Source organism: Colobus angolensis, unplaced genomic scaffold (assembly GCF_000951035.1).
Source record: "Colobus angolensis palliatus isolate OR3802 unplaced genomic scaffold, Cang.pa_1.0 Scaffold233, whole genome shotgun sequence".
Taxonomy (NCBI): domain Eukaryota; kingdom Metazoa; phylum Chordata; class Mammalia; order Primates; family Cercopithecidae; genus Colobus; species Colobus angolensis.
In genome coordinates, this window is record NW_012115522.1 from 468,080 (window position 1) to 493,642 (window position 25,563).

General features: G+C 35.4%; 1 protein-coding gene across 1 annotated transcript in view; it reads left to right on the forward strand.

Moving 5' to 3' along the window:
* TEX15 (testis expressed 15) overlaps positions 1 to 24,135 on the forward strand; it is a 94,016-nt gene extending 69,881 nt beyond the window's left edge. Inside the window, exons 8-11 of the mRNA XM_011944605.1 lie at positions 6,456 to 13,753; positions 16,124 to 16,182; positions 17,959 to 19,235; positions 22,378 to 24,135. Of these exons, the coding sequence (XP_011799995.1) occupies positions 6,456 to 13,753; positions 16,124 to 16,182; positions 17,959 to 19,235; positions 22,378 to 22,415 (8,672 nt within the window). The 3' untranslated portion in view covers positions 22,416 to 24,135. The remainder of the gene's footprint in view (positions 1 to 6,455; positions 13,754 to 16,123; positions 16,183 to 17,958; positions 19,236 to 22,377) is intronic.
* The last annotated feature ends 1,428 nt before the right edge of the window (positions 24,136 to 25,563 follow it).

Consider the following 25,563-nt stretch of genomic DNA (forward strand, 5'->3'; position numbering starts at 1 on the left):
AGGAGTTTGAGACAAGCCTGGCCAACATGGTGAAACCCCATCTCTACTAAAAATACAAAAATTAGCTGGGCGTGGTGCCAGGCGCCTATAATCCCAGCTACTCGGGAGGCTGAGGCAGGAGAATTGCTTGAACCTGGGGGTCTGAGGATGCAGTGAGCCCAGATGGCACCACTTCACTCCAGCCTGGGCGAAAGAACAAAGCTCTGTCTCAAAAAAAAAAAAGAAAAGAGAAACTTTGTGCCCTTTAAAAGGTATTATATCCCTGATCCCCAGCCCTAAGCAACTACTAATGTACTTATATGCCTAATCAGGGCATTTCATTTAAGTAAAATCATAATTTTTGGACTTTTTTGTGCCTGATTTCTTTCACTTAACAATGTTTTCCCGTTTCATCCATGTTGTAGCATGTATCAGTACTTTATTTCTTTTTATGGAAACCGTTTCATTGTATAGATGCACCATATTGTATTTATCAGTTGGTCAACATTTGGGTTGTTTCCATCTTTTAACAATTACAAATTCTGCTATGAATGTTTGCATACAAGTTTTTACATGGATGTGTGTTTTCATTGCTCTTGAGTACAATAAAGCTAAGAGTGGAATTGCTGGATTATATGAAGACTCTGTAGTAACTGATAGAGGAACTGCCAAACTATTTTCCAAAGTGGCTGCACCGTTTACATTCACACCAGCAGTGTCTGAGAGTTAGAATTTCTTCATATCCTTGTCATAGCTTATTTGACTTTTTGATTGTAGCCATCCTAGTGGGTGTGAAGTATAGTTTTCAGAATATGAGTTTTGCATTTCTTTTGTTAAGCTTATTTCTAAGTATTCTTTTGGTGCTATCATAAATAGAATTCTTTATTTTATTAGTGTATTGTTCATTCCAAATGTACAGAAATATAATTGATTTTTGTGTAATGATAGTGTATCCTGCAGCCTTGCTGAACTCATTATTCTAATAGATTTTTTTAGTGGTCTTTGGGATTTTCTATATATAAGATCATGTCATCTGTGAATAGAGATAATTTTACGTTTTTGTTTCCAGTCTTATTTTGCGTAATTGCCCTGGCTAAGTACCTCCAGTAAGAGAAGTGGCAAGAGCAGACATCTTTGTCTGTATTCCTGAATTTAGGGGGAAAGTATCCAGTCTTTTACCAGGAAGTATGATGTCAGTTGTAGGGGTTTTATAGAAGCTCTTTATCACGTTCAGGAAATTTGCTTCTGTTTCTGGTTTATTGAGAGTTTTTAGACTATTGGATTTTCTCAATCGATTTTTTATTTGTTGAGATGGTTGTGTGGTTTTTTTGTTGTTGTTGTTTTTGTTGATCTAATGTATTACATTAATTGATTTTAGATGTTAACATTGCATTCCTTGGATCTCATTTGGTCATGGTGTATAATTCATTGTATATGTTCCTGGAATCAGTTTGCTGCAATTGTATTGGGGATTTTTGTGTCCACATTTATAAGAGATACTGGTCTATCGATTTTTTTTGATGTTTTTGTCTGGTTTTGGTGGTAGGATAATATTGTTCCATAGGATGAGTTGGGAAGTATTCTATTCTCTCCTCTTTATTTTTTGGAATAATGTATGAAGAATTGGTATTATTTCTTCTTTAAACATTTGATAGACTTCACTAAGGAAACCATCTGGGAATGGGTTTTTCCTTGTGGGTAGTATTCAATTACTAATTCAGTTTCTTCATTTGTTGTAGGTCTGTTCTGATTTCTGTTTCTTCTTGCATCACGTTCAGTAGTTGCTGTTTTTATTGGAAGTTGCCCATTTCATTTCAGTTATCTAATTTACTGGCATACATTTGTTTTTAGTATTCCTTTAATAGTCTAATAGTCTTTTTATTTCTGTTAGTGGTAATGTCCCCGCTTTCATTTCTGAATCTACTAGTTTAAGTCTTCTTTTTTTTTTTTTTTTGGTCAGGCTAAAGGTTTATCTTTTTTTTTTCAAAGAACTAATTTTGATTTTATTCTTTTTGCTATAATTCTATTTGATTAATTTCGTCTCTTTATTTTCTTCTGTTTGCTTTAGATTTAGTTTGCTATTTCATGTGTATGTGTGTCTTAAGGTGGATGGTTAGGTTTTGATTTCAGATATTTCTTCTTTGTTAATATAGGTCTTTATAGGTGTAAATTTCTAGAAGCAACTACTTTAGCTGTGTCCCATGACATGTGTTATGTTGTAATTTTCATTTATCTCAAATTTATTTTCTAATTTCCTTTTGATCTATTATTCTTTAATTCATTGGTTTTTTTCAGACCGTGTTTTTTATGTATTTGCAAATTTCCAAAATTTTTTTGTTGTTGATCTCTATTTCATTCCATTGTAGTTGGAAAACCATTTGTATTATCTTTTTCCTTTAAGTTTATTGAGGTTTGTTGTATAACCTAGCATATAGTCTTTCCTGGAGAATGATCCATGTGCAACTGAAAAGAATATATAGTAGTCCTCCAGTATCTGTGGGGGAGAATTGGTTCCAGGATGTTCCATGGATACCAAAATTTGTGGATACTCAAATTCCTTTACAGACTGGCTCAGTATTTGCATATAACCTACACATATCCTCCCATATACTTTAAATTATCTCTATATTACTTATAATACCAATAACATATTTGTTCTATGTAAATAGTTGTTATACTGTGTTTTTTATTTGTATTATTTTTTATTGTTATTTTGTTGGGTTTTTATTTTAATTTTTCACCCATGATTGGTTGAATCCATGGATTTGGAACTAACCAATACATAGGGCCAAGTGTACTATATTCTGCTGTTGCCAGGCAGAGTGTTCCATAGGCTGTTAGGTCTACTTGTTTTATAGTTTGTTCAAGTCTTCTGTTTCCTTGATGATTTTCTATCTAGTTGTTCTGTCCACATTTCCCCTCAACCAGAAGGCTTATATTAGAGATAACAGATAGGGACCTTTCCCTACTTTTACTGCAGTCCATCCCCAATGTATTATAGCTTATTACTTTAATCAAAGTATGATCCCTTTCAGGGTGATTAACTTTAGAGAATACCTATATTATGCCAACAGTCATAGCCACATGTGTTGGCTATCAGCATACTCATCTCCCTCTAGAGTACACCAGACCTACACTATCTAATACAGTAGCCACTAGTCACATGTGGCTCTTTAAATTTAACTTAATTAAAAAAATAAAATTATAAATTCAATTTGTCAGTCACACCAGCCACATTTCAATGCTCAGTAACCATATGTGGCTAGTGGCTACCATAGATAACGTTTCTGTCGTCACCAAATATATGGTACTAATAACTATTTGGTAGTGTACTTTATTGATTGTAATCTGGTTTTGTTAGTTTCCATATTGTATTGAAGATGTTGGATTTGTTGGGGGTTTTTTCTTACTACTTTTTTAATTTTTTTTATTTCCATAGGTTTTTGGGGAAACAGGTGGTATTTGGTTGCATGAGTAAGTTCTTTAGTGGTGATGTGTGAGATTTTGGTGCACCCAGGATGTTGGATTTGTTCTGCAATTTTTAATTGTCATTTGATGAGAATGCCAACAAAAAGGGAATAAAGTAAAAATGCCATTATCAAGTTTAAAGAGATAGCATAATATAGATTAAGATTCTACTGTTTATAAACTGTGTGATTCTGGGCAAATTGCTCTTAATTTCACTTCCTCATCAATGAAATGTTATGAAGATTAAATTAATGTACATCAGAGACTTAAAACAGGACCTGGCATCCATGTATTTTATAAGTTTCTGTTAATATTACATGTATGTTAATATGCATTCATCACACATTTGTAAAAGTGAAATTATTAAACTTAAGCAATTAGGGTTTTTTTTGCTTATTTGCCTGTTTTGAGATGGGGTCTTGCTCTGTCACCCAGGCTGGAGTGCAGTGGCACCATCTCGGCTCACTGAAACTTCCACCTCCTGGGTTTAAGCAATCCTCCTGCCTCATCCTTCCAAGTAGCTGGGACTACAGGCAACATGCCACCATGCCTCATTTTTGTATTTTTCGTAGAGACAGGGTTTCACCATGTTGGCCAGGCTGGTCTCAAATTCCTGACCTCAGGAGATTCACCCGGCCTAAACTTAAGTAATTAGGTTTCTTTTCCCACATTGGTATATATTAACCCATTTTTTCCCCCTTTTCCTTGAGACAGAGTCTCACTCTGTCGCCCAGGCTGGAGTGCAGTGGCATGATCTCAGCTCACTGCAACCTCCACCTCGCGGTTTCAAGCAACTCTTCTGCCTCAGCCTCCTGAGTACCTGTGACTACAGGCACACACCACCACATCCGGCTAGTTTTTTGTATTTTTAGTAGAGACCAGTGTTTCACCATGTTGGCCAGGCTGGTTTCAAACTCCTGACCTCAAGTGATCTGCCTGCCTCGGCCTCCCAAAGTGCTGGAATTACAGGCGTGAGCCACCTTGCCCAGCCATATTAATCCACCTTAATCTTTGTAATAGCTGCATAACATTCTGTCTTCTAGGACATTTGTTATAACGTATGTTCATAGTAATTTTATCATTTTTGATATGTCATTCATTTAGCCAGTCTCATATTGATGTATAGTTAGGTTTCTAGCTTTCAACTGTCTTGGGTTATTTTACTGAAAATCCTTGTCCATAGAATTTTGGGTATTTATACAAGTTTATCAGAATAGTAAATGAGCAAGAATGGATTTGCTTTGAATGATTACATATAACGTATCGATGAATACTGTCAGCTTGTTTTCCAGGAAATTTGTACCAATTTATACTTCCATGAACCATATTAAATAGTGCTTACATTTGTATAGTATTAATCATCCTTTCAAATTTTTGCCAGTTTAAAAGTTTTTTTTAATGGATCCTATTGTTTATTTAGTGGGATTGGGGCATCTTTTTGTTGATAATTTTACCTATTTTTTCCTTTGAGTATTATTTATCATGCATTTTGACCTATTAAAATAATTAATTTATATGTAATTGACATCGTGTTTTACTTTTATGTTTTCTGATTTTCAGTCATGCTTTAAAAGTACTTTCCTATGCCAAGATTATAAAAACATCCATCCATTCATGTTTTTTTTCTAGTAGTTTTATGGAGTTTTTTAAATAGCAAATTTTATTTTGGGATAAGGTGATGTAGGAATCTACATTTCCATTTTCTTCTCCATTATACTCCCTACTCTTTTAAGAACTACATCTCTTCGTATGTGGTCATATTTCCATGATAGCTTACTGTAAGTAATAAAATCACAAATGATAGTAGAATTTAGAAATCTTCAACATAACTCTCTTACTGTGAAAAAGAACCTTGTGGTACTCGTCAGTGACATGATAACTTCATATATTTTGTAGATGTCACAAGCAATTTCTCATCATTAATTCCTGTTTTAGTAAAGGTATTTTTAGTCTGTTACTTAGCTGTGAATGTTTGGTGAACATTTATGAGAAATTATTATTTACTTGTTAAATATGCATTTTGTAAATTCATGATTACATGAGGTTTCTTAGGAAATTTTAGAAATAATTTTTATAAATTATTTTTAAAGTTTGCTTTTATTTTCCAGGTTTTTATTTACATAAATTATTTGCAGGAACATTTATTTTACTGCAAAAGAGGAATAGTAGTTTGCTTTGGCTCTTGAGAAAGATTTTATGGAACTTTTTGGGTTTTCCTTTCCCTATTTTTCCACCTCACTCCCTGTTCCTTTCCTTTTTTTTCTCCCATGGTAGAGGGAGAAGCAAGGTAATGGTAGTAGATAGAGGGAGATTATTTTGCCTTCTTATATGTAGATACTAATATTAAACATCTGAATATAGAAAATTAATATAAGAGAGCTGTTATCTATTGGGAAAATGTTTTTATTCCTATTTAGTTTTATTCTTCCCCACCTCTGCCCCCAGCCCTCGAGATGGAGTCTTGTTCTATTGCCCAGGCTGGAGTTCAGTGGCATGATCTCTGCTCACTGCAACCTCCACCTCCTAGGTTCAAGCAGTTCTCCTGCCTCAGCCTCCTGAGTAGCTGGGATTACAGGCACCCACCACCACACCTGGCTAATTTTTTTTTTTTGTATTTTTAGTGGAGACGGGGTTTCACCATGTTGGCCAGGCTGGTCTCGAACTCCTGACCTCATGATATGTCCACCTCGGCCTTCCAAAGTAATGAGATTACAAGTGTGAGCCACTGTGCCCGGCCCCTATTCAGTTTTTTTCTATTATTTGTCAGAATTAAATTTTCATGGCACATCTTCTTTATTAAGGTTTCTAGACTAGGAGGATTTCATGCTACATCATTTATATTTTATTTGTTAATCATCCCCTTCTCTGTTTTTTCTGTTGAAAACACATTTTAATCATCGTTAGGTTATTAGCTGAACTTTCAATTAAAATTACTTGACACAATGTACCTGTATAAAAGTTGTCTATAGAAACACTTTTTTTTCAAATTTGTCTTATTATTTCCACAGAAAGAACATGCTCTCTGAATAACTGTACAGTGGCCAAAAGAATTGGAAAAGGAAAAGATGCTACTGTCATCTTTGAGCATTTCAAGAAACCTGTAGATCCATTTGTTCAAGAAAACTGTTTATGCAATGTACTAAATTCAGAGATAAATCCTTCCAACTCACATATTTCTAACTCCTATGGAAATGTACAAAATGGAAACATTTCTGTACCTGAAACATACAATGGACAGACAGAGCACAATTTAGCAGAAATTAGAGACACTTCTCAAGTACTTGCACATGATTCAGACCTTTCACTTACGCCCAATGATGCCAAAGGAAGTGTTAATGGTGACCTTTTGTTAAATTGGACAAGTCTTAAAAATATTTTAAGTAGTCTTAATGCTGCTTTTCCTCTTCACAACAGTACTGGCTCAAGCACAGTTACTACTTCAAAATTCATCAAAGACCCAAGACTGATGAGGAGAGAAGAAAGTATGGGAGAACAGAGTAATACTGCAGGCTTAAATGAGATTTTGCAATTTGAGAAGAGTTTAGATAATGTTAATTCAGAAATAAAATCAACACCATCTAATTCTGCCTCCTCCTCAGAAGTTGTCCCTGGTGATTGTGCTGTTCTTACAAATTGTTTGGATGCTCCTTGCTTTACAACTTGTGTTAATGATTCACAGTCTTGGGCTCACAACACAGGCTCTGAGGACTATGACTACGTACCTCATAATAAAGTTACCATGGCAGGGCAATGTAAGGACCAAGGCAATTTTTCCTTCCCAATTTCTGCGTCAAATGTAGTGTCAGAGGTTGAGAACCAAAACCACAGTGAGGAGAAGGTTCAGAGAGCCCAACAGGAATCAGATAATGTGTATAAAAAAGAGTACAATAGCCATATTTCTCAGGAATCGCAGTCTTCTGATTTAAAAACCATTTATCAGACTGGTCACCAAATGTCTACAATTTTTCCACTCAAAAAGAAAGTAAGCATTGATGAATACCTTCAAAATACTGGAAAGATGAAAAACTTCACTGACCTGAAGGACAATTCCAAACATGATGAAAAGCAAACTTCGTGGAAAGAAATTGATAATGATTTCACTAATGAAACAAAAATCAGTCCAATGGATAATTACATTGTTTTGCACCAAGAATACAAAGAGAGTGAGAGTCATAATTCTTTCAAGAAAAGCTGTGATAAAATATTAATTACTCAAGAGTTAGAAATACCAAAATCTTCTACATCTACCATAAAGGATAAGGATGAACTAGATCATCTAGCATTGGAATGGCAAATTACTCCAAGTTTAGAGAGCCTGTCACAAAAGCATCCTCAGCACTCTGTGGAGTATGAGGATAACATTCACACAAGTTTAGCCATTTCTCAAAAGCTAATGGAACTGAAATTGGGGAAAATAAATGCAAATTGTGCTAGCATTATAACTGAAGCTTTCCCGAAACCAAAAGACATACCTCAGGCCAAAGAAATACTCACTGATACAGTTACTTCCTCTTATAACAGAGAAACAGCTCATGACAATTCAAATTGCAGCATAACTAGAGAACATATATGTGTCCACAGGAAAAATGAAAATGAACCAGTGTCATTAGAGAACATTCAGAGAGACTATAAAGAAACTGCTTATGTTGAAGATAGGGGTCAGGATCACAGTCTGTTCTGTAACTCACAGTTAAACGATATATGCCTGAATGTTAATTTCAAAGAACAAAGATATAATTATAAAGAAAGCCAAAATGAGGCTAAAGAGAATAATGCTTCATCTGTAGAAAACAACATAGAGAATATATATGGAGACAAAAAGCAGGATTCTCATACAAATGAAAATTTCAGCTATATAGATGAAAAGGAGGACAAAAATTACAACAATATAGAAATTTTGAGTTCTGAAGAATTTTCTGCTACATTTAACTTGATTTGCAGAGAAAAATATGTGTCAGCAGCAACTGCATTATTAGAGAGTGAAGAAGATACCATTAGTGCCATGAAGCAAAAAGATACTGAAAATACTGGAAGAAGTGTAGAGCATTTGGCTTCCACAGCATTTCCTGAAATTGCAAGTTCTTCAGTTTGTGTAGCCTCAAATGCTGCAGTACAGATAGCTAGTGCTACTATGCCTGTATTAAGCATAAGTAATGACGAACACCAAATATACCAGTCTAAAGAAACTTGTTCTTCTGAAAGTCCAGATTTTGGTTTGTTAGTAAAACATAGGGTTTCCGACTGTGAAATTGATAAGGATAAAAATAAATCACAAGAATCATTTCATCAATCAATAAATGAGAACTTAGTTCTTCAAAGCATTGAATTGGAAAGTGAAATTGAAATAGAAGATTGTGATGATGCTTTTATATTTCAACAAGATACACATAGCCATGAAAACATGCTTTGTGAGGAATTTGTGACCTCATATAAGGCTCTGGAGTCTCGTATCAGTTGGGAAGGTATATTAGCACTTGATAATGGGGAGATGGAAGTTTTGGAAAGCACTGCAGGAAGGGAAAATAGTGATCAGCTTTATTCTAAGGAAAGTAACTATTTTTATTCCTCTACACAAAACAGTGAAACAGAGCTTCCCAGCCCAATTTTACTTCCAGATCTACAAATTAGAATTACTAATATATTTAGGCCAGGATTCAGCCCGACAGTTGACTCCCTTGCATTGAAAGATAATTTCTGCACACATGTAACTGAAGCCACAAAACCAGAAATAAATAAGGAAGATGGAGAAATTGTAGGATTTGACATTTATTCCCAGCCTTCTGGTGAAAATTCGGATTATCCATGTGAAGATAAAGTTGATAATATAAGGCAAGAATCAGGACCAATGAGTAAATCTGAAATCTCCCTTTCTTTTGACTTGAGTGACAATACAGATGTGAATCATATGTCTAAAAATCAAAACAGTGAATCTTTGTTTAGTGAACCTTCTAATGTCACAACAATAGATAATGGAAGCAGATGTTTCTTTACAAAATCAAAAACTGACTATAATGATGCCAAAGATAAAAAGGAGGCAGAATCAAGAATTAGCAAAAGGAAGCTACATACATCTTCCAGGGATCAGAACATACATAAAGATTTAAGACAACATAAAAGTTATGGGAGAAAGAGGAGGCTAACCAGTCAAGACTCATCTGAGTGTTTTTTTTCATTATCCCAAGGACGGATTAAAACATTTTCACAGTCAGAAGAGCACATTAAGAGTGTCCTAAATATCCTAAGTGGTGAAGCATCTTTATGTAAAAGCAAATGTCTTTCCAAAAAATTAGACAAAGCAGTTATTCACTTAAAAAAAGCTCATAGAAAAGTTCACACATCTTTGCAGCTTATAACTAAAATAGGAGAAAAAAGAAGGGGCCCATTACCAAAATCATATGCAATAATATGCAATAATTTCTGGGAAAGTTGTGACCTTCAAGGTTATAGTTCTGTGTCTCAAAGAAAATATTATTCTACTAAGCATTTTTTGTCAAAAAGAAAATATGACAAACGGAGAAAGAAAAGAGTTCCAAAAGCTGATATTTCTAAATCGTTAACCTATGTGTCAAAGCACAAGTCTTACAAAACAAGTGGAGAGAAAAAATGCCTTTCTAGGAAAAGTATGGCTAGCAGTGTCTCAAAAAGTCACCCCACTATTCACGTGGGAGAATTTTGTAATCAGGAACATCCTGAGTCACAGTTGTCTGTATCCTCCACATCCCAAAGTACAAGTCAGTCAGTTTATTATAATAGCAGTGTAAGCAATCCAAGTTTATCAGAAGAACATCAGCCCTTTTCTGGAAAAACTGGATGTCTGTTTTCCCCAGATCACTCAGATGAGAAACTAATTGAAAAAGAAAATCAAATTGATACAAAGTTTTTATCTAGCACTAGTAAATATGAAAAGCTTGAAAAACATTCAGCAAATCATAATGTTAAAGATGCAACTAAAGAAAACAGTTGTGAGGCTAATCAAGTAATAAATGAAAGTAATTCCATATCTTTAAGTTGCATAAAAGAAAACATAAATTATAATACAGGCAACGATTATGATGCAACTTGCATAGGTTGCACAAAGGTGAAAACTGATGTACTTATTTCAGTGTTAGATTCAAATGTGAAGCACTTTTTAAATGATCTCTACCAACAAGAAAACCTTATTTTATCTGATTATAAAAGAAACCTGGAAGTAAAGTGGACAGCTCCTATTGAGAGATCCAAGCAAAGCATCATTACAGGAAACTTCCTTATGGACCCATTAAACTTAACTTTGATAGCAAGTAAAAAGTACAGTATTCCTCAGTTATCAGCCTCTGCAGTGACAGATAGTGAGGGAGAATCTTCAAAATCTTACTTGGATAAACAGAGAATTCTTACTATAGATTCTGTTGCAGCATCCACTACTATACCATGCTGTGAGCAGAGCTGTAGAGGAAAAGAGCTTCTAAAGACAGAACAGTGCTCTTCAGGTAATTGCCTCCATACAGATGGGAATGAAACAAATGTCACTGAGAATTATGAGTTGGATGTAGCATCAGTAACTGAAGAAAGTAGAAGTTATGGGGAAAATATAGTGAAATTATCTTCCAGTGATAGTTCTCTGCTTTTAAAAGATAATATAAAAGGCTCCTCTTCAGAAACATGTATTGTGAAGAAAGACACTGAGGACAGAATAACATGGAAAGTTAAACAAGTGGAAAAAGCAAAAGATTCTGTTTACAAAAGTAGCATGACTGAAGGATCAACTGTTAATACTGAGTACAAAAATCAAAAGAATCAGATCTCAGAAGAATCCTGCTTAAATGAGAAAATTATTAAAACTAATTTGATTGATTGCCATCTAAGCACTAAAAATACTACTACTGAGTCAGTCTCTTTGAAGAACACAGTTTCTAATCCGCTTAACAAAAGAGAGAAGGCGGAAATTAAAGTTAGTAATGACTCGCAGTCTGACTTGACATTATATTCAGCAATAGCCTATATTTCCAAACCAGGGATTCTAGGAGTTAATCATACACCTATTTTACCTGCCCACTCTGAAACCTGTAAAGTCACTACTCTTCTGAAGAAACCTGCATCATACATGAGTGAACTTAAAGAAAAACGTTGCCCAGCTAATCATACGGCCCTTATAGCTAATCTGTCTCAAATTTTGCAGAGGGCAGATGAAGCATCATCTTTGCAGATTCTACAGGAAGAAACTAAGGTTTGTCTAAATATTCTCCCTTTATTTGTGGAAGCTTTTGAAAGAAAGCAAGAATGTTCAGTTGAACAAATCCTGATTTCAAGAGAACTGTTGGTAGAACAAAACCTATGGAATAATTGCAAACACACATTAAAACCATCTGCTGTTGACACTTTGGTAGAACTTCAAATGATGATGGAAACAATTCAATTCATTGAAAACAAAAAAAGGCACTTAGAAGGTGAACCAACATTCCGAAGCTTGCTTTGGTATGATGAAACACTGTACGCTGAGCTTCTTGGAAAACCACATGGATTTCAACAGCAGTCTAATTTCTATCCTGGTTTCCAAGGAAGATTAAAATATAATGCGTTCTGTGAGTTACAGACTTATCATGATCAATTAGTTGAATTGCTTGAAGAAACAAAAAGGGAAAAGAATTCATACTATGCATTCTTAAAGTACAAACGACAGGTTAATGAATGTGAAGCCATAATGGAGCATTGTTCTGATTGCTTTGACTTTTCTCTTTCTGTTCCATTTACTTGTGGAGTTAACTTTGGAGATAGTTTAGAAGACCTGGAAATCTTAAGAAAAAGTACTTTAAAGTTGATCAGTGCATGTGGGGACTCTCCTAAAGTTCATTCGTATCCAGGAAAACAGGACCATCTGTGGATTATCATAGAAATGATCTCCTCAAAGATTAATTTTATTAAGAACAACAAGGCGGTACATATTAAAATATCTCTTTATGGTCTGGAACATATCCTTTTTGATGCTGCAAAAAATCTTGTTTGGAAAGAGGAAACACAATCCTTCAGCAAAAAATACTCACAAAAGGAGGACAAAGAAAGGCTACTCAGAGTGAATAAATGTGCTTTTTCTAAGTTGCAGAAGATATATGATACTTTGTCTAAGGATTTAAACAGTGAACCAATTTCCCTTGTTGGGCTTGAGGAGGATACTATAATTGCCTCCAGAAAATCAGATCATCCAATAAACAAAGCAACTATTAGCATAGAAAATTCTAAGTTTAGCAGTAGTTTGCTTGCACACCCAGGTATTTATTGTATTAGTGAGATATTGGATCAAGCTGAAATTGCAGACCTTAAAAAATTACAAGATCTCACCTTGAGATGTACAGATCACTTAGAAATTTTAAAAAAATACTTTCAAATGCTACAAGATGATAACATGGATAATATTTTTATCACAGAAGAAAATGTTTTAGACATGGTGAAAAACCACAGCCATGAGGCTATACTTTTAAAGCCTGAAGCTATTGAAATGTATATTGAAATCGTCATGGTCTCAGAAACAATTCACTTTCTTAAAAACTCAATAGCAAAGAAACTAGACAAACAGAGGTTTCGAGGTATGCTTTGGTTTGATTTGTCACTTATTCCTGAGCTGGTTCAGTGCCAAGAAAAAATGACTTCTTTTTCATTTCTTAAAGATAACTCAACAGATGTTTGCCTTTGGAAAGTGGTAGAGACTGCTATTTTCAAACTTAAGAAAGATCTGGATATTATCTACAAATATGATGAAGTTGTTAATCGCTCATATGCTATTCATTTGCTCTCAAGAGAACTTCAAGAACTTTCAGAAATAAAAAAGCTTCTGAAGAACTCCAAGTATTTTATTCCCACATATATTGACTTTGTGCCATATATAACATCCATAAATTATGGAAGCACCCTCATGGAGTTAGAATACAACTACAATCAATTTTCTACACTGCTGAAGAATGTAATGTCTGCCCCTAGGAAAGATTTAGGAAAAATGGCCCATATTATGAAAGTCATGAAAACGATTGAACATATGAAGATTATATGTGCTAAAAATGCTGAACTAACTATTTCCTTTTTTCTATGCCAAATGCTATATAACGGAAGGAAGATTTTACAGCTGAAGAGAAAAGAAAAAATGAATATTCATGTTGTAAAACCTGGGGAAAATAACAATAAATTTAGTATTTCTATGATGGTGCCCCCAATATCAGAGTGCATAAACAAAAACATTTCAAATTCCTCTAAAAAACGACCTAGCACTGTAGACACATGTGAAGACTCTCAGGAACAACAGAAAAATACTACTATTTCCAGTTGTAAAAAGCTAAAGGTATGAATGATTTAAAACATAACTTTTGTAAGTATTCTTTTTAAAAACAAGTCTACGCGTAAGCAAACGAGTAGTCTGCAGAATTCTAAAAGTTGAGAATGGTAAATTGTCTGGCAAAATGAATTTACTAACTATAATACTGATTTAAACAATTCATATTATCTATAAAATGATACATAAATTATATGTATAGGTGATACCTTGCAAATGTCTACTTCTTAAACATAAAATTAAGTGTTTTAACTTAGAAAACATTTTTTTGGAAGGACGTGAATTTTAAAAGCTGCTTAAGGGAGAGTTCAATATTGCGAACACTGAGTGAGTGACCAATATTTATTGAGTAGCTTTTCTGTATAGCAAGCCTATGCCCAGTGTAGTGAATATTCAAAAGTGGCTAACGAAGCCTGTCTTCTTGACCATTATCATCCGAATGGAGAAATAGGACAGATATTTTTCAAAAGATAATTATCAAGGAGTTGAAAGTCCTATATTAAATACATTTTAACAAATTGTCCAAAGCGTTTAATATGTACTTGGTACTGATTTATTTTATACAAAACCCCTTATGATGTATTTCCTATTATCTTACTTAAAGAAACTGGGACATAGAGGAAATGACTATCCCAGGGTCACAGAGTTTAGTAAATGGGAGCATGCAGATCTAAACCAGGCAGTCTGGCCTCCAGAGCCCTTACTGACAGTTGTCTCAGCTCTGCTCTAAGAGGTTTCTCTTACAGCTGTTCAATACGTCTTAGTTCAGAAGTTTAGAAAAGAAACCTATATGCAGCTGGGTGCGATAATAGCTCAGGCCTGTAGTCCCAGCACTTTGGGAGGCCAAGGTGGGCGGACTGCTTGAGTCCAGGAGTTCAAGACCAGCCTGGGCAACGTGATGAGACCTCATCTCTACTAAAAATAACAAAAAATTAGCCAGACATGGTGGCATACACTTGTAGTCCCAGCTACTTGGGAGGTTGAAGTAGGATTGCTTGAGCACAGGGGCAGAGCAGAGGTTGCAATGAGCCAAGATTTTACCACTGCACTCCAACCCAAGTGGACAGAGTAAGACTCTTTCAAAAAAAATTTTTTGCCAGGCGCGGTGGCTCAAGCCTGTAATCCCAGCACTTTGGGAGGCCGAGACGGGCGGATCACGAGGTCAGGAGATCAAGACCATCCTGGCTAACACGGTGAAACCCTGTCTCTACTAAAAAATACAAAAAACTAGCCGGACGAGGTGGCGGGCGCCTGTAGTCCCAGCTACTCGGGAGGCTGAGGCAGGAGAATGGCGTGAACCCGGGAGGCGGAGCTTGCAATGAGCTGAGATCCAGCCACTGCACTGCAGCCTGGGCGACAGAGCGAGACTCCGTCTCAAAAAAAAAAAAAAAATTTTGTATCTATATATATAATATTTTTAAATTAAGTCTGGAACAATTTAACTTAATGGGTAAGAATAATCTGTGGATGGAGAACGTTTTTTCAGGTTATGGAATATCTTAAATTAGACCTAAGGAGTTTGACCTTCATTCTGTACACATTGAAGTGTGCTGTCATATGAAATTCGTTTTTCCAATGATTTAACAGATAGATTCTGAGTATATAAGTTATGTACATCTTCTATAGAAGTATATATAGTAGTCTGTAGTAGTACTATATATAGTAGTACGTAGTAGTACTGTATATAGTACTACTTATATTAATAAGTCAGCCATGGCTTAGTAAAAGGTGTTAGAAAGGAAAATTTTTATTGACAGACATGACTTAAAGAATCGATGGGGCTTCACAACTGGTATACAAGAAAGGACATAAAAGAGGGAATAGTCAAGTGGACTTCAAGATTAGTTTTAAGGGTCAGGTGTGGTGGCTCATGCCTGTAATCCCAGTACTTTGGGAGGCTGAGGCAGGTGGATCACCTGAGGTCAGGAGTTCGAAACTAGCCTGGCCAACATGGTGAAACCCCATCTCTACTAAAAATACAAAAATCATCTGGGTGTGGTGGTGGGCACCTTTAGTCCCAGCTACTTAGGAGTCTGAGGCAGGAGAATTGGTTGCACCCGGTAGGCAGAGGTTGTAGCGAGCGAAGGTCATGTCACTGCACTTCAACCTGGGTGACAGTGTGAGACTCTGTCTCAAAAAAAAAAAAATGTGAAGATAAGAAGAATGTTGCAAATTTCTTTTTTTTAAAGTTACTCCAAACATATGTGAAATATGGGAAGTCTAGGAGAGTCACTACTTTCTGCAGGGAAGTGATAATTAATGAGTTTAACTTTAGATGATGGTGAACAAACAATTACAAATATCTAATATTGAAATAATTACTTTTATTACAGTTTGTCATCACTAATGAAGATTTTTTTTTGTATCTTTTAAACACAGGTAGACATGAAAGATGTCACAAAAATCAACAGAGAAAATGCAACATTCAAGCATCCAAGGTAGGAGTTCCTCTCAGCCCTATGTGGAAAACAAAATTGGGCAAATACTAAACAATTAGAATAACCCAATTATTTATATAATGTCATTGGATCATACATGTAACTTAGGGGATGAGAATAAGCTAAGGAAAAAGAAATTTGTTTGAAATTATACAGTTTCTTAAATTCAGCTTAAGGAATTTGAACTTCATTCTGCAAATATTAAAGGTAAAGTCATGTGAAATGTGCTTTTTCAGTGATTTAAAGGTTAAGAACATTCTGAGAATAGTTAGAACTGTCAGCCAAGGGTTAGAAAAGGGTGATTGTTTCACAGAATAAGAAAGAAAAATTTGTATATTTACAAGATATGATACAATACTTAAAGAATTGATGGGACTTATAAGTGGTTTACCTAAAAAGGACTTTCAAAACCAAAAGGACTTTTGAAAATAGGATAAGTGATAAGATTACTTTTTTTTTTAACTCGTGCATTTTGAAGAACAGCAAATTTCGAAACTGGCATTTTAATGAGAACCTACGTAGTCATCAGTTCCCGTAATATACTTTGAGTTCTCAGAAAGTATAATTTTGATTTTATCGCATTTCTGGTGATGTTTCAGTGGGGCTGAATTCAGTGAAATACGGGGCTTTTAGTTTGTTCAGTGGGATATGTGAATTCCAGGCCAAAGATGAATTTCTGTTGACTACAGAGAAATAGTACTACTTTTCCCTTCTCAACATAATATTTCCTCATATAATTTAAGAATTTCATAAAGCACCAAAAAATATAATTACTGGCTGGGTGTGGTGGCTCACACCTGTAATCCCTGCACTTTGGGAGGCCGAGGCGGGTGGATCACCTGAGGTCAGGAGATTGAGACCAGCCTGACCAACATGGTGAAACGCCATCTCTACTGAAAATACAGAAACTAGCTGGGCATAGTGACAGGCGCCTGTAATCCCAGCTACTTGGGAGGCTGAGGCAGGAGAATCACTTGAACTCGGGAGGCAAAGGTTGCAGTGAGCTGAGATGCTGCCACTGCACTCCAGCCTGGGCGATAGACTCTGTGTCAAAAAAAAATTATATATATATGTATGTATGTATATGTATATATGTGTGTATATATATATATACACACATATATGTATGTGTGTGTGTATATATATATATAATTACCTAAGGGACCTGTATTAACTGTCTGGCTCTAGACAATTCCCATATGGGTGCTTCTCTCAGCTGCTTGAGACTGTCTGAATTTAGCTAATAATTTCAAGGCTATTAAGTTGACAAGAAATTTTGGAGGTCTGTTTTTCCTGTTCTCAAAGATGAACAGACAAAAACATATTAGTCTGTTCTAACAGAGAGGGAAGAAATCTTTGGTGGGAAGGCAGGGGTTACAGCTGGTAGTTTACCAGTTACTTACAGCTATTTACAAGTAATAAAGATCATCAGCAGGCAGGAGGCATATGAATTAAAAAACTACACTGCACAGTTGACTAGTGATAGTTTTCTACTTTTAAAAGCCTCCATTAGAAAATGTCTAAAGCACAAAATAGTTTATTACAATATTGGAAATATATTTAAAATGTAGAGCATATCATCTTCAGTAGGAAAAGTATCTAAATCCAAACCATGACAGTCGAACTAGGAAAATGTTACTTGTATAGTGCCAGTAGAATGGGAAAACGTATATAAGAACTCTTCTCCTGGATAAAAATTTCGAATATATATTTCCATTAGAATTTTGTGACACTATATATTTAAAGTCATTTTTATGTGTGTGTTGCACCTAATAGGACTACAGGATCTCATCCCCAAAGCGAAAACAAAATAGTCTCAAGTTCATCTAACAATCTGAAAAGAAATCATTTAACGTCAAAAAAGGTTGAAATGCAAAGATCACTACCTGGCTCACTTTCACCCTTAGAGAACCCAAAAGACACTTGCACATCCAAGTCAGAAAGCAAAATAGACTTAACTGTTTCATCTGATGCGCCAGACCACTTCACTGGACAACAGGAAAATTTAAATAGCATGAGGAAAGGAAATGTGAACTTTAATGCTGCTGAAACAAAAAGTGATGAGAAAGATTGTACTGCTTTTGCAATTTGTGACCAAAAAAGTGCACATGGCACATTTTCACCAGACCGTGAGATACTTTTGCAGAAATTCCTTAAAAATTCCCCAGATCCCACCCAAAAATCCTGCCTTTCTGATATAAACCCAGGAACTGATGTTTCTCTTGTGCCTGATGCGTCGGTGCTCTCAAAGCCAATTTTCTGTTTTGTGAAAGATACCCATACTGATCTAGAAATGAATGACACAGTCTTTGAACTTCAAGATAATGATATAGTAAATTCATCTATTAAAAATTCCTCATGCGTGACTTCTCCAGAACCCATTTGTATCCAGAACAAAATTCCTACTCTGCAGATAAACAAACTACAGCCTGCAGAAACTGAGTCAGAGGACAAATACATGAAGAATACATTGAATCCCAATACTGTGCATACTTTTGGAGCATCTGGACATATAACCCTTAATGTGAATCAAGGAGCAGAGTACTCTCTTTCTGAACAACAGAATGACAAAAATTCAAAACTCCTAACGCAGAATGCTGCCACGTATTGGAGTGAACTTCCACAGTCTGCATGTACCCCAGCATATAATTCTTCTGAGCATTTATTTGGAACTTCATGTCCATACTCTGCTTGGTGTGTTTATCATTACAGCAATGGCAATGGCATTACCCAGACATACCAAGGGATAACATCATATGAACTACAGTCACCTCCTTCTGGGCTGTTGACCACAGTTGCAAGTGGTCAGGGTGCACAGCGTGCCCAGGGCGCACATTCTAATCTTCTGTACTCTCAATATTTTACTTATTTTACTGGGGAGCCACAAGCAAATGGCTTTGTGCCAGTGAATGGGTATTTTCAATCTCAAATACCTGCTTATAATTTTCAGCAGTCAGTTTTTTCACAATATGCTTCTCATCAGCCATTACCACAAACTACATACCGTTACCTTCCTAATCGAGATGTGCCTCCAGAAGTTCCTTGGGTTTATGGTGAGTTTCACATTTTAATGCCTGCTTTATTGAGTTGTTACTTTTAGCTGTGTCCATTTATGTGAGTGAAATTCACAGTAAGTGATGAGTTAGAAGGAGAGAGAGCAGTCATTTTTCTGTACAGATGTGTAGAATTGCCCATGGATTGGGCAAAGAGGGTGAAAATCTAGTTGTCGAAAATTCCAGCAAAAAAACTGTCAATATCACTAATATATCCTTCATGTGTTCTTCAATAAAACCCAACTGTAGGGAATAGTTAAGTAACTTATAGTTAATCGATACAGTGAAATATGATGCAACCATTAAAGGGTTTTTAATGATGTGAATTTTTTTAAACTATATGTAAAAAATAGTATGTAAACTTACCTACATAAATATGGAAATAGATAGAAGTACTGAAATAAAATATACCAACATTTTAATTTGTCTACAGGTAAAAAGAATTTGGGGTGTGTAGAGAATTTTTTCTTGCATTTTCTAGATTATCTACTGTGAAACATACATTATTTTGATAGAGGAAAAACAGAGTAAACTAAAGTGGGAAAATAAATTTCAATTAGATAAAACAACTGTTCTCTTTCTTTCAGTTATCTAATACGGTATCTTGGTGTAAGTGAATAGAGTTAATTAAAATGTATTGGTAGAAGAACTTGATAGTTTGCTCTGTAACATGAAAATTTTTCTTTCTAAAATGCTCAATTCTACTTGTAAAATAGCATGATTAGAATATAGGTGTTTTAAGGAAATTGAAATGTGCATTTATCAGAGTTAAAGCAAAATATAAAAACAATTATCCTGCAGAAAATGTTACCCTAACAACCAAATATTCTACCATTGAAGATAAAAGGTACTTTAAATAAAAATAACCATCTTTTAATATCTTATACAGAGAAGTGCAAGATAATTTTTTTAAGGCAGGGTCTCATTCTGTTGCCTAGGCTGGAGTCCAGCGGCACATTAATAGCTTATTGAAACCTCAAACTCCTGGGCTCAAGCTGTCCTCCCATTTCAGCATCCCAAGTAGCTGCAACTACAGGCATGCATCACCATGTCCAGCTAATTATTTTTTAATAATTTTTAATTTGTATTTTTATTTTTAATTTTTAGTAGAGGCTGAGCACGTGTAATCCCAACACTTTGGGAGATGGAGGTAGGCAGGTCACTTGAGGCAAAACATGGCGAAACCCTGTTCTCTACTGAAAATACAAAAATTAGCTGGGTAGCACACACCTGTAATCCCAGCTACTCAGGAAGCTGAGGCATGAGAATCACTTGAACCCGGGAGGCAGAGGTTACAGTAAGCTGAGATCACGCCACTGCACTCCAGCCTGTGTGACAGAGGGAGACTCAGTCTCAATATATATATATATATTAGTAGAGATGAGGTCTTACTGTGTTGCCTAGGGTGTTCTCGGACTCCTGGCCTCAAGTGATCCTCCTGCCCCTACCTTCCGAAGTGTGGGATTAGAGGTGTGAGGCATCAGGCCCAGAGAATTTCTTTTAAAAAGTTTCTAAGCCCTGGATATTGTTACAAATTGATACGTAGGAAAAAATTGAGGGGCCATAGGTCATAGATCTGAATTGAGCAAGAAGCAGCCTGTTGACATAGTTCTGTTTCTAATTGAGAAATCTGATCACATCAGCACCTCTGCATTGGAGTTATATCACTGATTCACTATAACCTGTTGGATAAAATTCAAATACTTGAGCACAGTCCTCTATATCCAACCTAATCTCCCGCCACTTCCACCTCTGCATTCAAGCCACGTTGAACAACTTAATGTTCTCCCATAGGACTATAGGACAATCTCTATCGTACTTCTGTAGTACTTTTTGTGTGCTTTTCTCACATAAGGGATGTGAGTATTAGGTGGTATTGTAATAATCTCTGTGTCTTTCCCTTTGTTCCCTGCCTCAGTAAATGACTTTACACAGGGCTAGAAATTTTTCACCCAAGACAGAACATACGGAAAACGATAAAAGAAGGAGAAAAAGGCCGGACGTAGTAGTTCACACCTGTAATCCCAGCACTCTGGGAGGCCAAGGCAGGCAGATCACTTGAGGTCAGGAGTTTGAGACTAGCCTGGACAACATGGCGAAACCCCGTTTCTACTAAAAATATAAAATTAGCCAGGTGTGGTGGCACATGCCTGTAATCTCAGCCACTTGGGAGACTGAGACAGCAGAATGGCTTGGACCTGGGAGGCGGAGGTTGCAGTGAGCCGAGATCACACCACTGTACTCCATACTGGGCAACAGAGTGAAACTCTGTCTCCAAAAGAATAAATAAATAAAAGGGGAAAAAGTAAAGAGGAACAAAGTCTATGACTCTGCTTTTTCCTTTTTTATTAATTTGATATCATTGCTGATGCTGTAATGATAAACACCAAGCATAGTAGATGGGACAAACCTATGAATTAAAGTGGACACTTTAATTTCTGAAATAGGAAATCTTGATTGTAATTGTTTCAGAAAGGTTCTCATAGTTTGGGCTTTCTTTTGTTCTTAATAGTTCAGCTATTTGTGATATTAAAAAAGATAGCTTTGGAATCAAGTCCAACTATGACTCTCAATCCTGTTTTGTTACCTCCTTGGTTATATTAGTCCAATTAAAATAAAAGAAAAAGAAATAGTCATTTACTTATATCCAAAAGTCACTCAAAAAAATTAAGGAGGCAGTTGCAATGTTATAATCACATCTTTGAGTTATCATGATTGTAAATATTCCACAGAAATCACCTCGCCCACTTACAGGAACTGCATTCTTAAAAATGTGAAAATCTCTTGGACCCATTTGTCGCTATATTGTTTGTGGTGCTTGTATTCAACACCAGAAAATGGAACTAAAGGACAGTGCTCGAGTGAGCCCTGTGTCCCAGTCACATTTTGTCCTTTATTACATTTAATTTCACAGGATACCTTAGAGAGATGCAGAGATGCTGTTCTTCTACAGATGGGGAAACCACTCCTCAGCCTTAAATAACTTTCACAGGATCTGATGATCCTATGGCTACTTAAGGGCAGATAAGCACTTTGATCTCTTTAGCTGTAATTTAAACTCAGTTTCTTTCCACTATACTATCATGTACCATTAGTCTAAATTATTTGTTTATTTAAATCTTTGTGGTGTTTTGTCTTCCAGCTCCATGGCACCAAGAATCCTTTCATCCACAACACTGAAAATAGTCTTCTGTCTATTGAAATAAAGAAGACATAACAAGTTTTTCCAAATATTTTTTACTTATATATTTTTTAACATTTAATGATTTTTAATGTGTGTAAATGTGGTAGGAAACATAAATCATATGGTCCTTTGTAAAATATACAAATAATCTTAATACATATCACACAGGACATCAATTTCTAACTTCTGATATACCAGAATTATTTCCATGCAATTATAAGAGGAGGGTAATATGATCCAAGGTTAAGCAATAGTGGTAAAATCTTTAAAACTAGATTCTGGCTTCTGATATGTTTCAGTATATTGTTGATGGCATTGTGCCATTTGAGCTGAAAGCAGTATTTTTTTTCATTAGTCATCAAACCAAGAATTTTATAATTCTTGACACTTTATTATATAATTTACAATTCTATGCCAGATATGACAAATTCCTTCAATTTCAATATTTTATAGTTTCTACTTGTAAAATATTTTTAATAAGAAAAATTGGTTTGCATACTCTCAGTGTTTCCTTGAGGAGAGATTTTTTAAATTTTTATGTTGGAAGCAATTGTAGTTAATTATATTTCAATGCCGTTTTCTACAAGAGCCATTTCCAGGAGATTATTTTGTTTTGGGATTTCACAATTTAAATAGTTTTTAAATGATTTTTTAGCAAATAATAAAGAATAATATTTATGCTTATGCAGTTAGTCTTTTTTACAGTAATTTAAACAATGTGACACAAATAGTTTTTTCATACTCTTGTCATAGATTTTTCTTTTTAACCTTCTGCAAAAGTAAAAACTCTTAGTAATAATCATCATAGGGCAACAGGATATAGTATGTAACTGCAGTCTTGAGCGGTCTCTTATCATATATTACCTTTCCTGCTCAACAGCTGTTCCTGTTTTCTGTAAGATCCTAGTCAGACAAAGTCCTCACAACTGGATAGACCTTTCTCAAGGGTTAGCCCTAAAATGTGACAAGAGAATTGGTTTGGCCGAATCTCAACAAATAACTAGCCAAGCTTCAATGTTTTTGCAAACTTTTTATGTAAGCAAACTTTTTGTGTTATCTGGCACAGGCCTTTGAAAAGACTATAATTCTACTTTGTTTAGTGTAGAATAACTAATTTTTCAATTCAGAAAGACAGACTCCGCAGGATAAGCCTCTTTATACTCACTTAAACCAACTAGGATGGAATTCAGAACATCTAAGCTGCTTAACATACAGACCTTTAAAAAGGGAAGGTCAAGCAAAGAACTGTAACTGAAAGAAATAAGAGATTTGAGAAGACAATAGAGTTAAAACAATATTTTTAAAACATTTATATTTTGTCCATGCAGTTTTATTTGTAAAGAGTCTGTGAAAATCAGAACTTCTGAACAACTATGAAAGCAGTAATATTAACTGGTATTCAAAAATGAATAACAGCCAAAAATGAATAACAGCCATTTGATTTATGTTTCCCTCAGTCATTTGGTTTATGTTTGGTTATGGCAAAATGTTACGGCATTTATTGTTAATACTGCTACTAATATGTAAACCAAAAGTTAATATTCTAGTTAAGGACTCTTCCTTTAAACAGCTTCCAGATTCCGTTGACATTGTCTTTGTGATATTTTTATTTCTTGGGTTTTAATTTTTCTTGAAGACTTATCTAAATATTCAGTTAAATTTTTTAAAAAATCTGTACTTGACAGAATATTAAAAAATTGAATATTTTTTCCTCAAGTGTGTGTTTCGATTCTAAATATTAAAACAGAACAAATTAAAATTGAGCAAATTTTATAAGCAAAAAAAAAAAACCTGTTTGTAAATATTGTTAAGAAGAATTATTTGAATAAACTGGATTCCTTCTAATTTCAGGGGTTTTTTCTTTTGTGTTTCTTGAATAATAAGCATAAATATGGGCCAGGCGCGGTGGCTCATGCCTGTAATCCCAGCACTTTTGGAGGCCGCAGCAGGTGGATCACCTGAAGTCAGGAGTTCGAGACCAGCCTGAGCAACATGACAAAACTCCATCTCTACTAAAAATATAAAAATCAGCTGGGAGTGGGGACGGGCTCCTGTAATCCCAGCTACTCGGGAGGCTGAGGCAGGAGAATCGCTTGAACCCAGGAGGCAGAGGTTGCCGTGAGCCAAGATCATGCCATTACAGTCCAGCCTGGGCAACAGAACAAGACTATCTCAGAAAGAAAAAAAAAAAAATGTGAGTGGTCCTTGGTTTACACATACCCATTACATTAAAAACAATCCACAAGGAACTGACCTCATGATGTTCTTAGTTCATTTTCTGTTGCCATAACAGAATATCACAGGCCGGGTAATTTATAAGGACAAGAAATGTATTTGACTCACAGTTCTTGAGCCTGGGATGTCCAAGATCTAGGGGGCTGCATCTTGTGAGGGCATAAAATGGTGAGAGAGAGCAAGAGATTGAGCTCATCCTTTGTAAGGATGCACTGCCACAGACTAGCCCATTCCCACAATAACGGTATTAATCTGTTCATGAGGGCACAGCCCTCATGGCGTAATCACCTCTTAAAGGTCACACCTGTCAACAATGTTGGCATTGGGGATTAACTTTCCAACATACGAACCTTGGGGAACACATTAAAACCATAGCAATTAGATACCTAAAGAAACGGCTGGAGCACCTTTTCCACCCCAGCTGTGTTTGCCTTCACCTCTATCCCTATTTGCTGTCGCTCTTAAAAACTACATTACAGCTTGCAGTTTCATATGACAAGCCAAAGTCCCTGCCCTTATACAGTTCTCATTCCAGTCAAGGGAGACAAGTAATACATACATAATTAAGTAATTTTGTATCATGAGAAGTGATATGTTAAAAAAAAATAAGTAATGGACTAGAGAATGGATGACAGATAAGCTGAGATTCAATGATGGCATCTTTGACAAGCATTCATGAACCTAGCAAAGTAGGAGGCTATGCCCCATTTTCCCAATAAGATTTCACCAAAACAATATTTTGGTAAGATTATATAACTCGTTAGAGATATAGATGAAGTATTATAAATGTCAATTGTATGTTATATAAAAACATTGTAGAATCTTTTTATGTATGTTTTGTAGGATAATTTTGTCCTCTCCGTCTTTGACATCAATCTCTTGGTCATCATTAGAGACTTCTTTAGCTCT